This window comes from Pantherophis guttatus, chromosome 1, assembly GCF_059756535.1.
Source record: "Pantherophis guttatus breed Tessera chromosome 1, ASM5975653v1, whole genome shotgun sequence".
Taxonomy (NCBI): Eukaryota; Metazoa; Chordata; class Lepidosauria; order Squamata; family Colubridae; genus Pantherophis; species Pantherophis guttatus.
The window spans coordinates 63,477,801-63,493,942 of record NC_142063.1 but is presented as its reverse complement, the minus strand read 5'-3'; the positions used below and the strand labels follow the sequence as shown (position 1 = coordinate 63,493,942).

Genomic DNA, 16,142 nt, shown 5'->3' with positions numbered 1-16,142 from the left:
CATCTTCAGCTGAAGTTCAGCTGGAAGAGAATCACAAATGAGTTGCATCTCTTGGGGCTTTTTTCCACTGCTGAGTTGGTGTTATTCACTTATCTTTGAGTTGGCAAAAACTATACTGGCATCAAATTGGCTGACCCCCACTGTTAATCCTGTCCCTGTTTTTATTGCCTTGGTTTCAAGTCACCACAGTCACCTGACTTCCATTTAAGCTAATAGGTAACAAGCCAAATGGGGTTTATACCAGGGGTGCTATTTAGCAGGTTCTGACAGGTTCTGGAGAATAGGTAGCGGAAATTTTGAGTCATTCAGAAAACCAGCAAAATACCACCTCTGGCTGACCTCAGAGTGGAGTGGGAATGGAGATTTTGCAATATCCTTCCCCCAGGAGTGGAGAGGGAATGGGGATTTTGCAGTATCTTTCCCCTGCCATGCCCACCAAGCCACACCACACCCACCAAGCCAGGCCCACAGAACTGGTAGTAAAAAAAATTGAATTTCACCACTGGTTTATACACTTTGAGGCTATCTTTGGACAGTGTCAAAATAAGGAAGACAATTCTACATTAATGTCCATATGGCTAAGGATGATTTAAGACTGAGAGAACACAATATTTTGTGTCATGGTTAGATGTACGTGGAGAAGGGCCTCTAGTCAAGTTGACCTATCATTCCTGACAAGCAATCTGAGTTGTCCTTGTTTTATAATGAAATAAATGCCACTTTCTATATTAAAACCAGAACACAGGACATACCTTGCAAGTTACCTATGGTAAGGATACTGCGTAAGCAGATTTGATATGCACAGAGATGTATTTCTTTTATGCAGGGCAGTTTTTAATAGCATGGTAAATACAAATAAAAACATTTATTTATCAATTAAACAAATGCTCATAACTGCCCATCTACCCAAAGAAACATTTTAAAAAGATCTAGCTTATATTCCATGTGTCACAAATGCTTTAATGTCACTTCAATCAAGTGAACCTAAGCAACTTACAAAAGTTTTATAATATATATACGTGTATGTGTGTACATACACAAACACACACACACACACATTGTGTATCACAACGAAATCAATGGCACAATAGCAATAAAACAGGAAGAAGTAGTACCCCCGGCCCACACATGCATATTTCACCAGACCATTCAATCCCCAAATGCCCACTTAAACACCCATATGTGAATAAGCTTTCTGTATGTTAAAAAGGTTGTGGGTGATGATTTCACAGGAAGGAACTCTGGCAAAGAATGTTTCCTCCACAATTGTTCATGGAAAGCAGGACTCTTATTATGCACTGTCTACCAGCATTGCTTGGTGGACACATTTTGTTTGGAGCAAATAGCCTCACAAACTCCTTAGTGGCACGCTTGTCGAGCATTATAAGGTTACTAGACAACCCGTGATCTGTTAGGTCATCATTTCAGAGATATGAATTACCAGATTCCTCGATGCCTTCAACAATGGCAGAACTAAGGGAGTGTTTTCAGGGGAAACTTTTCAAAAAAAATCAGGGAGCTATTCAGAGATGTATCTGCCTTGAAAATGGCCCATGTTGAATTTTACAGCATAGTAAAACATCAGCAATTGAGCACAGGAAATGTTTTGTGACATTTTTTATTATGTTATAAAATGTTTTATAAAATATGCCCAATTTCAATTCCACAGGAGTCACGGGGTTCCAAATTTGGAGCGCATTCTATAAGTTAACTCATTTGAGGTACCTTGGTTTCAAAATCATTACCCTAAAATGCACTATTCTGCACAGCTAAAGATTAGGTGAGTTTTAGTGGTTTATAACTTATTAGCACCTTGAACTTCACCCATAAACAACCATAAAATAATGCAGACCGTTACATGGCAATATCAGGGCATTGTCATTACTCCACAGGAAGTTGCATTTTCTACCAGCTGTACATGGGACATGCCCAGACAAGGGCATGTCCCACGTACACTCATAATAGTCCAATCAAGATATGAAAAGGAGAATGTACTAGGAATAGCTGTAATGACACAGAAGTCAAAAGTAATCAAAGGTGTCCTTGATGCAGTTTCCATGTATTGTTTCAGCAAAAGCTGTTGGTCTAAGAGCACCCAAGATTATAGATCAGTTTATTCTGTGGGCACAAAACCCGATCTAGAGTTAATGTCAGTCAGATAAATAGGTATCACTTTAGTGGGCATTTAACAGGGACATGAAAGGAATCCCCAAATGGGCATCTCCTGGGCAATGGTGCTTAAGAAATAATAACAATTTCTTATTTTTTTAAAATTTAAATCTCATTGTTGCTATAGATCCCGATTTTTACAGCCCTGTGACACTGGGTCAAGACTTCTACCATTATTCATGCCTATTTGGGATACAGAGATACAACTGGGTTCCTTCTACTCATTGATATTTCATACCTCAGCCACTGAATAGTATCACTTAATGGCTTTGTGTAGATATTAAATAGCATTTTATGTTTTTTTAATGAATTAGTTTTACCTTTTTTTAAATGCCAAAACTATTGCACCTTTATTAAATACTAATTCCTTGTAAACTATAGAAAATAACACCACCATTAATTTTGTAGTGTGGTAAATAAGAAATAGGGCAACTGTAGTAACAAAAATGTCCCATTCAACGAAGGACAGAGTCTGAACAGCAGACTAAAAAACAGTCTGAAAAACTATACATTCATCAATTCTCCAGAAGACCTTCGAGATGCTTTCTTTTGCTCCATGTCTCATATTTATTTCCAGGCTGTTATTTTAAATTCAACAATTTGCAGTTTAGCTCTATTTTTTGTGTATTGTATTCCTAAGGAAATGAAAACAATTTGTTCATAATTCAGAGATTAAAAGGTAACAGTGGAAGAGGGATTAGCATAGCAATGCCTATTCTAAGCCAGAGTTGGTGTGAATCCTCATTATGTGTGATCTATAGATGATCTGCAGTTGGTACTATAGGTATATAGTGCTTGGGAATCCATCTTTTAGGGATAGTCCTTGACTTGCAATCTTTTGTTTAATGACTGTTCAAAGTTCGAATGGCACTGAAAAAAGTGACACACTTATGACCATTGCAGCATTCTCATGCTCACATGATCAAAATTTGGACACTTGGCAACTGACATGTATTTATGATGGTTGCAGTGTCCCAGGTCATGTGATCAACTTCTGACAAGCAAAATTAATAGGGAAACCAGATTCATTTAATAACCATGTTCCTAACTTAACAACTGCAGTGATTCCCTTAACAACTGTGGCAAGAAAGGTCATAAAATGGGGCAAAACCAGTGGTGAAATCCAAATTTTTTTACTACCGGTTCTGTGGGCATGGCTTGGTGGGCATGGCAGGGGACGGATACTGCAAAATTTCCATTCCCACCCTACTCCAAGGGAAGGATATTGCAAAATCTCCATTCCCACCCCACTCTGGGGCCAGCCAGAGGTGGTATTTGCCGGTTCTCTGAACTACTCAACATTTCCGCTATCAGTTCTCCAGAACCTGTCAGAACCTGCTGAATAGCATCCCTGGGCAAAACTCACTTAACACTTGTCTTGCAGAGCAATTGAAATTTTGTGCTCAATTGTGGTCGTACCTGCATTTTGAAAAGTGGTTTGTATAAAGCAAATACTTATTATTGTTCACTGACCTGCACCACAACAGTGTCCAGTGGCAGCAGATAATATGTGACCTCTTTTTCCCCCAGCATACTTTTCTATTTGAAAATTATCAGTCTGAAATATTGTGCAACATACTTCAACAAGCTGAATATTACTTCCAGGCAGCCATTAAATATATTGTTTTAGTACTGAAAGCGATGTTTTTATATTCTTTAATTATTACAAGATACAAAGTCTTCATTGTCTGCAACAATGGGTATGCAGCTACAAATGACAGTTCCTAGGGAGCTGAAACAATTTTGTTTCATTTTTTTCCCTAATTAAAAAGGGATTCAGAAAATTATTACAGTATAACATCTTCAGTGAAGAAAGGAGTTGAGTACAGTTGACATAAAACAGGCCTGCTTCTGATTTACTTCCTCACCTCTGCAGTTTATCTTTCAGGATTGTCATCAGAAGACATTCAGCCACATTCACTGAAACGCAAGGGCAGCCAACTAGAAAACTGCTAAGCAACTTTCTGCGTGCTTCCTTCTTCAAAGCTTCAGGGTCATTCTTCTCTGGGATATTTATACCATCTAGCTTGGTGCCCATGGCATTTTGATGGTTATCCATGTTGCTGTATAATTAGTGTACATTAAAACCCAGAGCTGTGAAATTACAATGCCAGGTCATGTTTAATATCCAAAGTCAAGAATTAGACTGAAATGCCACATATCATGCAGCCAAGACAGATTTGCCTGATTCCTTTGTGCTTACTGCAGCTGCATCCATGGCTTCATTTTTGTGCTGTCAGAACGACATGTACATTCAGTAGGGAAGACAGAGCAAAGTGCCAGCTTGAACTGTGAAACAGAACATTGAGCAATGACTCATTGGTTGACTTCATACATTTCTCAGCATCACACTCGGGTTTGCCGCTGAGTGTTGACACAGTAGACGTTACAGCTTGCCACGACTCTCTTACTGGTAACTGATACACACATCTGCAAAAACTGTTTTGAAATCCATGTGTTACAATTTTATCAAAATTTTTTAAAAAATGTACATCGAGAGGAGATGTGCTACCCTAGAAATACAGCTCCACCAATTTTGTAATATATTAGAAGTCTTGATTTTAGAAGATGACATTACAAGCCACTTCATGGTGCTTCTGGGCTGATTCCCAATTTTGGAGAGTTGCTTGGCCACATGCTGTTGGTGAAGCCATACATGTTTTCTCCCTTGGCTGGGTATATAGAATGCATATGAAAAGGAGACAAGGCTCCAAAAGTGTGGAGATGCAGCTGCCCTTCTGACATCATTTGGACCCCTTCTGTGGATGCTTGTGAACCTGGTGGCATCTCAGGAGTTTCCTCCAGGAGCTTGATGGCAAAATCCATGGCAAAGTTCCAAACCCAGCAGGATGACCATCACATTTCGAAGAACGTGACATAACGTGTGGCACGTGAAACAAGCCCCTTCGATAAGAACACCATTCGATTAGATGGATGTCTTAAGAACAGCCCCTCCCCATCTCTCTCTCTCACACACACACACCACAGAAAGGAATTGATAATCCTTTCTGCCCAACCCTCCCCTTTCCACTGGTGCAGAAGGGTCAGCAGTTGCCAAGAGTGCTAAAATATGCAACTCAGTCCAATTGCCCTTTCCTCCCTCTACTAATCTTATGCTAAGGTCTCCTCGTCTTACCTTGAAGCTCTGAGTGGAGGTGAAGAGAAATAAAGCACCGGGAAAGGGTGCCTTCTTAGGGAAGGATTCACCTACCACAAAGGCATTTCTCAAACAAGGGCAATTTCTCTTCAAAGCAGGAGCTGCTTTGGCGACCTGCTCTGTTCATCTTCACCGAACCTTTCTGCACGAGGACCGGATCAAACAGACGTTGCTTTGTAGGTTCGGAGGAAGTCATCTCGATTCTGCGTCCCGATTCTCCCCACTGTCGGTCTCCAGCACGTCCGACACTCTCGTGCCTTCTTTCACACCCAGACCCGGCTAGCCCGGGCCAAGGAAAGGCCTTTCTCTTCACTTCAAGAGCCCGCCGAAGGCCCAGCCACAAGGACTCGAGGCAAATGGATCCAGCCGCGAGGATGCTAACGGGCTGGGGGGTGGGGTGGGGGAGGGGACCTCCGATCTCGCCCTTACCTGCCTGGATGCCGGGCGGCCCCTCCGCAAAGTGGCACCTGGACGGAGTGGGGGACCAGATCGCGGCGAAGAATTGCCCCTTCGCGCCGGAACCTTTGGCAACCTGGCGGCGGGGGAGGCGGCGATCCCTTGCAGCTTGTGGCGCCGCCGCTTAGTTGCTCCCCTCCAACCTGGCCGTGACGCAAGCAGAGCCTACTTAAAGGCGGCGGGGAGGCAGGCAGAGAGACACGGAAGGCGATCGCCGCCTAAGCTGGCTCCCCGGAGCCGCCGCCCTGCCTTGCAAGCAGCCCGCCCCCCGGGGGTCGGGGCTTCGACTCGCAGGACAAGGAGGCCCGGCTCAGGCTGGTGCTTCTCGGCCGCTCTGGTGAGGTCGCTGGTGCCGCCGCCGCCGCCGCCGCCGAGCTTTCCCCTCCAGATGAACCGCGATGGGGGAATGGACCATCCTAGAGAGACTCCTCGAAGCCGCTGTCCAGCAGCACTCTACTATGATAGGGAGGTAAGCCCGATCCACAGCCTCCCAGCCGGCCAGTTTGGGATCTTCTCCTCCCCCACTTCCTTTCCCTTCCCTTCTCCGGAGTTCCCTTTGCCCGCTTGACCAGCTGATTTTCAGCAAAGCTGCCGCGGAGGCTGTAAACTCATTTCGGAAGTGTCTGCTTGGCTGTCATTTCTCCAATTCCGAAGGCAGGAATTTGGAAGAAAAGTCTCTTAAGGGATTGTGGTGGTTGTTTTTTTCCTCCCCTCGAGGAAGGGAGCTGCAAGGCTGCAGCCTGAACGGGACACCTTGACTGACCCTTCTTCCTTCCTTCCTTGTCCTCAAATTATTTGTTCAATAAAACTTGCTTGCCTGCTGCACAGGACTGGCATTTCCCACTTCTCACATGCCTTCATTTCTGTATTTTATTGCAGAGTTCAGGGGAGACTTTTTAAGTTCTGTACAATCTACTTCTCAGTTTTCGCTCCCATTCGTGTGCTCATAAACAAAGGTTCTTGAATTAATATTTAATGAAAAAAAAATATGGATGGGATATATTTTTGGGTAGATTTATTTATTTTTAAGTCCCAAGAGTAATCTCTAATCTAGCTGGTGATTGCAGTGTGCAAATAATAGTAATAATAGCAACAAGGGTAAAGTAAGGGCAAGCAGCCTCCTTGCCTCTGATTTGCCTCTCTTCTCAGTTACGATTTGTAATGGTTGATCAATATATTGCAAACCATAGGAAAATGGGAGATGCACTGCTGGTTTTCATTTCACTTTCTTTTTTAATTGATCAACTTCTGTTGTACCGCAGCAGAGGCTCAGGAAGGGGAAGGGGAGGGAGAAAGTGCTTCTCAAGTGACCGCTGTTATAGACTTTGTCCTTTACTAATAGAATTAAGCTTTGTGTACTCTCAGAAACCAAGGAAGTAGGTTTTTCCTACTTGCTGTAAATGTCCCTAGAGAGAAGTGCATTGTTTCATAAAATCAAACCATTCAACAAAAGCTATGAAGTTCTTTGTGGGTGAGTGCCATACAAATTCAGCACTGGACAGTTCTGCTTAACTGCAATGAAAACAGCCAGGAAATCATTTCATTCATTCAACTCAAAAATGTAGGAATTGCATGGATGAATGATGTTTTAATAAATGTGTATGTCATATTAACAATATTAAAAAGTGGCCAGAGAAACAGTTAAAAAAGCAAAACCAAACAATAGAAACAACTATAATAAATGCACCAATGTTCATAGCATTAAGGTTAGGTCCTCAAATATTATTTTTGTGTTCATTAGATGTATACTCAACCTTTCCTCCAGAAACTGAAAGCAGTGCACATACCATCTTCTTCTCCATTTTTTACTTTTGAAAGAGTGAAATAGGCTGGGAGGAACAAACTAGCCCAGGGCCATTCACTGAGCTTTTATGACTGAGGGCTGAAGGCCTCCTTGGTCCTTAGTCACAATATGACAATGTAGACAATGCCCAATGAATTCTGTGTTGTTGTTGTTTTAAATTCCACTCCAACCCTATACATGTGCATTCACCCAACCTTTGTTTTGTAGGATTCTGCTGACCGTGGTGGTGATCTTCAGGATTCTTATTGTGGCGATTGTAGGTGAAACTGTGTATGACGATGAGCAGACTATGTTTGTGTGCAACACCTTGCAGCCAGGCTGCAACCAGGCATGTTATGACCAAGCATTTCCTATTTCTCACATTAGATATTGGGTATTTCAAATCATCATGGTGTGCACTCCTAGTCTCTGTTTTATAACGTACTCAGTTCATCAGTCTGCCAAGCAGAGGGAAATGAGGTATTCTACTGTTTTCCTTGCCTTGGATCGAGATCAGGATTCCATGAAGCGGGATGACAGTAAGAAAATCAAGAACACCATTGTCAATGGGGTGCTGCAAAACACTGAAAACTCCACCAAGGAAGCAGAGCCTGATTGCTTGGAAGTGAAGGAAATTCCCAATCCAGCCATAAGAACCTCAAAGTCAAAGATGAGGCGCCAAGAAGGCATCTCTAGATTTTATATCATTCAGGTGGTCTTCAGAAATGCCCTGGAGATTGGGTTCCTGGTTGGACAATATTTTCTGTATGGATTCAATGTCCCTTCCATGTATGAATGCGACAGATACCCCTGCATTAAGGAAGTCGAGTGCTATGTCTCCAGGCCCACCGAAAAGACAGTTTTCTTGGTCTTCATGTTTGCCGTGAGTGGCATTTGTGTGGTGCTCAACTTAGCTGAACTGAACCACTTAGGTTGGAGAAAGATCAAAATGGCTGTGAGAGGAGCACAAGCTAAACGGAAATCAATATACGAAATCAGGAACAAGGACCTGCCACGCATGAGTGTGCCTAACTTTGGCAGGACTCAGTCTAGTGACTCTGCTTATGTGTGAGACTGGCAGAACCAGAATGCTTTGCTGTGTATCTTGGCCAGCTGCCATTAGGGAAGGAACATTGATTAAACAACTGTTTTCCTACAACCACCAAGAAAGCCGTTAAAGTATTCTCTGTGCACTTTCTAGACCAGATTCAAACCCGAGTGCTGATAACAACAACAACAACAATTGTAAAAGATGGATAAAAACACAGTGGTTCAACACCTGCAATCTGGCCTTACCGCTCCATTACTTCTGCCCTGCCCTGCCCTGCCCTGCCCTCCCTTCCCTTCCCTTCCCTTCCCTTCCCTTCCCTTCCCCTCCTCTCCCCTCCCCCCAGGATCCAATGCTATTTGTTGAAGAGCACAATCTTTTGGCCATGATTAGTATCACTCCATTTGTATGCCTGAAGGAAAACATGCCCAGGATGTTATTGTCAAAAGAGAAGGATGATGGGAAGCATTTCTACAAAACTTGGGGTGATGGGGGGGAAGGGAAGGGAGAGATTCCTACTCTCTAAGCACATGATTGCAAAACTGCCAGTACTGATCACCTCAAACCTCATCTTGTGGGTACCTAACATCACACTCTCTTTTGGCATTAAGCAGTTAAATACTGTGTATGCTTAGCGTTTATTTTTTCTAACATCGATTTTGGTACAATAATAATAATAATGAACATACTGAGGTCAATATAATTTTAATTGTCATACAGCTAATTGTGGCCCATCAAATTTATGAAATAGATTTGTTTAAAAAAAAAATCACAGTTCCACACTATGTGGGTGAGGAAGATGTGTAGTGATTTAAAATCCAGCTAGTTGAAGTAATTACCTGGATTTTAAAATTACGTATACCAAAGGAACAGAATGGATCACTAACTGTGAAAAAACAAAACCTATTTGCCCTTACTACAACAAGTGCCATACTTGAAGTTCAAACATTGAATTCTATGTTTAGTCAAAGGCTTGGCTAAAGAGCCCCACTTGAAATACTGGATTTTATATTTTCCTTCCATTTTTATCTAGTTATAGATACTTTTTTTTTTTTTTTGCTTTTCTTCATTATGGCAAAGGTGCAAATGCCCTTGGTAAATTGCTAAAAAAAAAATAATTTTTATAAAATAGAAAGTTAACTTTCTTTTATATATGCATCTATGTTAGTAACATTGCACTGATATATGATGATGAAACTGGTGTATCTATCTAGAATATAAGAATCATTACGTTATTGCCTCTTTTTATATTCATGGCCTGGATTATATCTAAAACATTTGTAGGGTTTGTTTTTCCTTACAGTGTCATGGTGCTAAAATAGGGAAATATACATGGATAAGTAGCAATATAGCATGATCCAGAAAATGCAGTTTACTTATGTGCAGTATATGCATGTGTGTCTGTGTGTCTGTGTAAGCACACAAAACATCTTTATCATTTTTCATTATATGAACATTTCAGGGATATAGTATTAATTGTTTTAGATGGGTGTTAGTAAATGATGTAAACATCATTTAGATAATGATGTTAGTCTATTTTAGGCCCTATGCTACAATTTCTATGTATTTCTCACCTTACAATATGCCACCAATTTTTAGTAATTATATTTAGAAGGGACTCCAAATATTGGGTTGGAGGCTGCCTGTTGTCTACTCATGCAGGCTCTTAAAAGCTCCCCCAAATTTGGAAGGTCCACTAATAAATGTGGATGTTTCTAAATAAAGGAAGGAAAAATGTGAAATTGCTTAGAATCCCCTTACATGTTAAACTGCAAAAGCTGGAAATTAAAAAAGCTGAACTATCATAAGGTGGACTTTAGTTATAGGGCCCATATTTGCATCCTGTGGTCATTATTAGAAATGGGAGAATTTTACCTTATTTTGTTTTTTCCCCCTTAATTCATTTCCTCCCCTTCATTCATTAAATTGAACTCTCCCATGCTAGTACATCTTTAGGTTATTTTTTTAAAAAAGTTTATGTCACAAGGTAAAGTATTTATGTGCTTTTTCCAAGCATTATATACCATTTTTGCAAACAATTTTCTCTAATCAAATGCAATCTGCAGATTATTTTCTTGAATATATTTATATATATAATGCTGCAAAGACGTTTCTGGTCTATACAGCACGTACAGACATGTATAGACAATACATGTAAGGTTTTATTTTCACTAATACGTTTGTTTTGAATGGCAAATGTCATTGCAAATATTGGAGAAAAATATTTTACATTTCCGTAAATTAAAATTAGTACAGAAATCAAAGGATTTCTCTCTCCTTCTTGGCTGTTGAAATATGTCCAGAACAACTATAAATAATTCTATTATAATTACATAAAATTATATAAAAATAATCAAAATTATTTGAGATCCAATTCTCTACTATTTACAAATAGAAAATGAATTACTTCCTTTTCCTTTTTTTCCTTCCTTTTGCTTCTATAGTGTATGTTGTACCATAATTATATTTCCTTAGTCTTCAGATTAACTATAACCATATCTAAATCCATGTTTAAGTTTCAAGAGCCTTTATATTGATCCATATTCTTGAATTCACTTGTGCTCAGAGTCATATATCTTTCTTTTGGCAGAAAATCAGATATGCATATGGACTGGTCAACAATGCATAAATCATCACAGCATTGTTTTCAATAGAACGGAGTTTGCAGTCCTAACCTTGCCGAACTGTACAGAGGTATTATTGATATATTTGAGACAGCTGCATGCTATATTTTCTAAATGCTTTGAGGCAATCTGAATCGACTACTGAGCCTAAATGACAGTGATGGGAAATGGATCAGACAAATCTAAAAAAAAAAAAAAAATCATCAATATATAGGCTTTGAATAAAGGGAATGGGAAAAGTTGGCACTAAATGCATTTTATCTTTGTTGATGGGAACATGCCTTAGGACAGATTTTGTTAATAATTTCACATGGACCTATTTGCTTATTTAACAGAAAAATGTCTGCTGTTTATACCTGTAAAGATGGTTCATCAAGCAATGCATTCTTTTTTTTTTACATTTGTGCAGTTTGATCATAGTTCTCTGTAGATATGATACTTTTAATTGTGGAAATGTTTGAGAAATTCGGGGTGTGCTATTTATGCCATTGTCATTGGTTGCAAACAGTTACCTGTGTTTCCCTTTATCCCCAAATTGTTGAATGAACTGCTTTTGTGTAATTGTATGAAATGATGCCTGTAAAATCACCCTCTTTCATTTCAGCAAGTCTTACAAGCAAGTAGCACTTGGTGAATGGAACTCTTAACTCTCTAACACAAATGCGTATTATATTTCATATGAAGCCCATTGAAATATATATATATCCATGAATGTCCTTGATTTCTCTACACATAATCACTGTGTAGGGCAACCTTTTGGTGTATAAACTGATTTCACTGAAAAGCACAATATGATATGAAATTGTAGTTATCTGTCAAATGAGCTGCTCACAATAATCTCAGACAGTAAATTATGAACATGCATTTGTTGAATTACATATCTTATTTTTAAGAAAATGTTTTCAGGATTGGGGTCGTTTTATCTTGTTAATTTTATGTAATGGGGAAAAAATGAAGTTGCTTTAACATGTTGGATATTAAAAAGAATTTGAGGTGCTTTAAAACAGGGTTTTGCCGCTCACATGAATGCTGAATAAATCAGAAAGAGATGCTTATTTTCAGATTTGAATTGGCAAATGTTTTGAGTTGCACAGCTCATAATTTCAGGATTTTTTAAAAATCAGTTATTGTTCCTTTATATTGTGTAGAAAACTGATTACTATATTGATGCTCTGTGGGAAAAGGGTGGCATAGATACTGAAATAAAAGAAGCAATCAAATAAATAAGAGCAGCTATTGGAGGAGAAAATGGGAATTTTGTACAAGTTGACACACTGGAGAGACAAATTAAAATGTGTGACTCAGGGCTGTGGTTAAAAAAAAAAAGATATGGCTTTGATGGGGTGCCCAAACCTCCATCCATTTTTATGTCACTTGTACCACTGTCTTAACTTTTTGACCACACTCTGTTGGACACTCCTAGTAGGGCTGATATTGGACCTCTGTTTAGGTCTTTGAACCATCATGGATTTTCTTAGTGATTGTAGGCTGGTCATGTTCTCTAAATCCAGTCTAGCCTACTGTGCAGTTGTTGGGAGGGTATATTAAAAAGTTACCCAAGAATGTGGTCAGCAGCTATTTAGAGAAAAATCCAATCTATGTAAGGTAAAGGTTTCCCCTGTCCAATTGGGCTTGACTCTAGGGGGCGCTCCAATCTTGAACGTGGGCTGTCAGATTTCTAGCTGGCAATGGCTCTTTAACCACTAAGCCATCATGCCCTTTTTGGAACCCATGTAATTATGTAACTAAGAATGAATGAATGGATGGATGTAATCTCTCTCTGAAATCAACGTATTTTTTGGAAGTGACTGATATCAGATCAATTACTAATCGTTCCCGCAATTAAAAAAGTGTCACTTTTTGGCTGTACCTCTATTGCCCCTAAGGAAGAACAATATTACATGAATATTATTTTAGAGGGCAACATGGCAGGTAAAGATTACCAACTATACTTTCATATTAACCTATATTTGCCTATGGGTTTTTAAAAAGTCAGACAAAATATTCTTGATAAATTTGGTAATCATTTTGTACCCAATTTTTAGCATCTCATTGAAATATAAATTGTATTATTGGTATTATTATTAGTAATAGTAGTAATAGTATCAGGAACAGCATCTAGTTACAGTAACAGTTATAGGAATAATTGGAATAATGCTTAATAAATAATACTGTAATGGATAATAATAGGCCATTTAGCACAAACTTTATATTCAATAAGGAACAGCTAACTGTTTAGAGATTTTACTAGTTCTGGATCATGCTCAGCTTAGGTAAGATAAATGGGTTCCTACTATTGGTACTCTAGCATGGATTCAAAATCCCATTTGTATATTGAAGGCATGTCTTGAAAATTACCAAATGATACATTTCAATGCTTTTAGTGAAAAGCACAATTAATAACTTCCCCAAAAGCAATGCCAGTAACTTCCCTCACTACTTTAGCTTGTAAAGAAAAAATGCAGAACTTGCTTACTGAATTGGAAACACGCAAATGGATGGAATAAAATGGAATAAACTTAACATTTTTTAACTGTACAAAGTGTTCACATACATGGAATCAGCAACATTGTTATAAATAGAAACTCATAAACTCATGTGTGTTTCTACCCTATCCCACGTAAAATGCATGTGGATATATCACAGGGCAAAAGCAGGTTTGGAATCCTAGTTTGGGCTAAAGATTAACACTTTCCATATACAATAAGGTTTCTTTTGGGTGGTGGGAGGGTGTAGGTGCCTTTGAGTAAGTGTTAACTTCTGGCGACTGCTTGGAGTTTTCTTGGCAATGTTTTCTGATGTAGTTTGTCATTGCCTCTTCCCTAGGACGGACAGTGAATGACTGACCCAAAGTCACCCAGTTGACTTTGTGTCTAAGGTGGGACTAGAACTCACGATACCCCGGTTTATAGCCTGGTGCCTTAAACACTACACCAAACTGAAGTTAGATCTGAAAGTATAAAATGATGGGAAAGATCCATATCATTTGCTTGCTAGTAGGGGGATCAAGATCTCCATCCCTGATTTCATAGGTTTGTTATTAATATGTTGTTTTCCTTCATTAGAGACATTAGATTTTTACCTTCCCTGATTAAAACTGGATATAACAGAAGATAAAACAATTGTAAAATATATGATACAATCATTCCCTGTGTCCCTTTGCCTTGAATAATTAGTCTTGGAAGACTAATATTGCTATTGCGTATAGATCTAGAATTAACTTCACATCCTAGGTAGTTGTTTGCTGTTTAATAAATGACTGTGTTTATTATAAAGCTAAGTGGGAATTCCTAGTGAATATTACATTTTGCCTTTTACAGGGCAATTGTAAAAGAAGCACCACAGTTTCTGAATGTATCATTTCAGTTTAGGTGGCCTGAATATAGGACAAGACTGGAGAAAGAAATGAATTACAATGAATGCTTATGACGAAAAACAAATATTGGAAAGTTACCAAAGAACAAGAATGAAGTGGCCGTGAGAAGGGAAGGATTCACTATCATTAAGTAGAAAAAGAAACAGGGAAAGAAAAGCAGAAGAGACATGGATTTGGGTTTCTGATGTTTTGGCTCTTACAGACTTCATTAAATTATCTGTATTAGAAATTGAATCATATTCTGAAATATAACCATGCAAACTGTTACAATGACTTTTGTATTATTTCATACATAAACAATTTTTATCTCATTTGGCTGAAGTGATTCATCTCTCTCTCTGTCACTGTATATTATATTATTTGTCAAATATTTTTCTAAAGTCACCAATAATATTAATGCCTGTAAGTGATTGAAATCAAATCTAATTTAGAGAACCCACAAACTGACTTCATTTAACCGAATTACTGGGTTATTTAGTTTTACTGTATGTATCTCACCTGCATGCGTCACCTAATTATAGCATTAAATTTTGCAGGTTCAGAGAGTGGAGAGATAAAGAATATGGGAAGACAGTAAATCTTTACATCCTCTCACACTTCTTACAGAATTCTATCAGTAATGGAAAACAGATTTTTCCCCACAACAGCAAAACACAATGCCAATTCCTCTACTGAAATTGATACCAGTCAGTAAAAGGAGGATTTGTGTTTCGGTAGACTCAGTGGCCAAGCAATTTAGAGTTTATGCTTAGAAAAGCACTATCAGTTTGTTGGTTGTTGTTACATGTATGATCTGAATAGGACAAGGTTATTTCTAGCATTTTTAAAATTAAATTCTACATTGTAATCTGTGATTTAGTGGCTTGTGATTTGGTGGTCAGAAAAAATTTGCATTCTGAGTTTAGATAATATCTATAGTTCCTGTCCAACTATGGTTGGGTCATTAAAAGTTACTTTTTATGGTCAATTATAACCTGAACCAAGTATTTGTGGGATATTTGCATGGTGCATGATTCATTTAACCATTTTACAATTAAGTACCATGTCTGTACAAGTTCATGGTTTATTGAGAAATGAACAAAAAGCCTAATATATTTGTCCTGAAGTTTAAAAGATCAAGGGCAACTGTACAGGTAGTCCTTGATTTACGATCAAAATTGAGACATACATTTCTGTTGCTAAGTGTTAAGTGAACTTTGACTCATTTTATGACCTTTCTTGCCATCACAGTAGTTGTTAAGTTAATAGCACAGTTGTTAGGTGAATCTAGCTTCCCCATTGACTTTGCTTGTCAGAAAGTCGCAAAAGGTGACTCTGCAACTCTCATAAATATGAATGTGTATTTCTGAAGCATCTGAATTTTGATGACATGACCATGAGGATACTGCAACGGTCATAATGGTTGTAAATCAGTCATCAGTGACTTGTTTCACTGCCATTGCAACTTCAAATATACGCTAAATGAAGCATTGTAAGTTGGGGATCACCTGTACAAGTTTTTGGACTGCAACTATCACTAGCCTTAGACT

The 16,142-nt window shown here is 38.8% G+C and overlaps 1 protein-coding gene and 1 long non-coding RNA gene across 3 annotated transcripts; one reads left to right on the top strand and one right to left on the bottom strand.

The window, feature by feature from the left end:
* Positions 1-812: 812 nt before the first annotated feature.
* LOC117665730 (uncharacterized) lies at positions 813-5,840 on the bottom strand. 2 transcript variants are annotated; one of them, XR_004591445.3, is made up of 2 exons: positions 5,756-5,840; positions 813-5,073 (listed from the first exon to the last, which is right to left on the bottom strand). It is a non-coding gene; the product is annotated as an uncharacterized LOC117665730 (long non-coding RNA). The 2 variants fall into 2 exon arrangements; XR_009621405.2 differs by lacking the exon at positions 5,756-5,840 and adding an exon at positions 5,306-5,393.
* Positions 5,841-6,133: 293 nt separating this feature from the next.
* On the top strand, positions 6,134-10,907 carry GJD2 (gap junction protein delta 2). The gene is made up of 2 exons (XM_034417940.3): positions 6,134-6,251; positions 7,794-10,907. The coding sequence occupies exons 1-2, from the start codon at positions 6,181-6,183 to the stop codon at positions 8,635-8,637; spliced, it is 915 nt and encodes a 304-aa protein (XP_034273831.1). The 5' UTR covers positions 6,134-6,180; the 3' UTR covers positions 8,638-10,907.
* Positions 10,908-16,142: the final 5,235 nt, after the last annotated feature.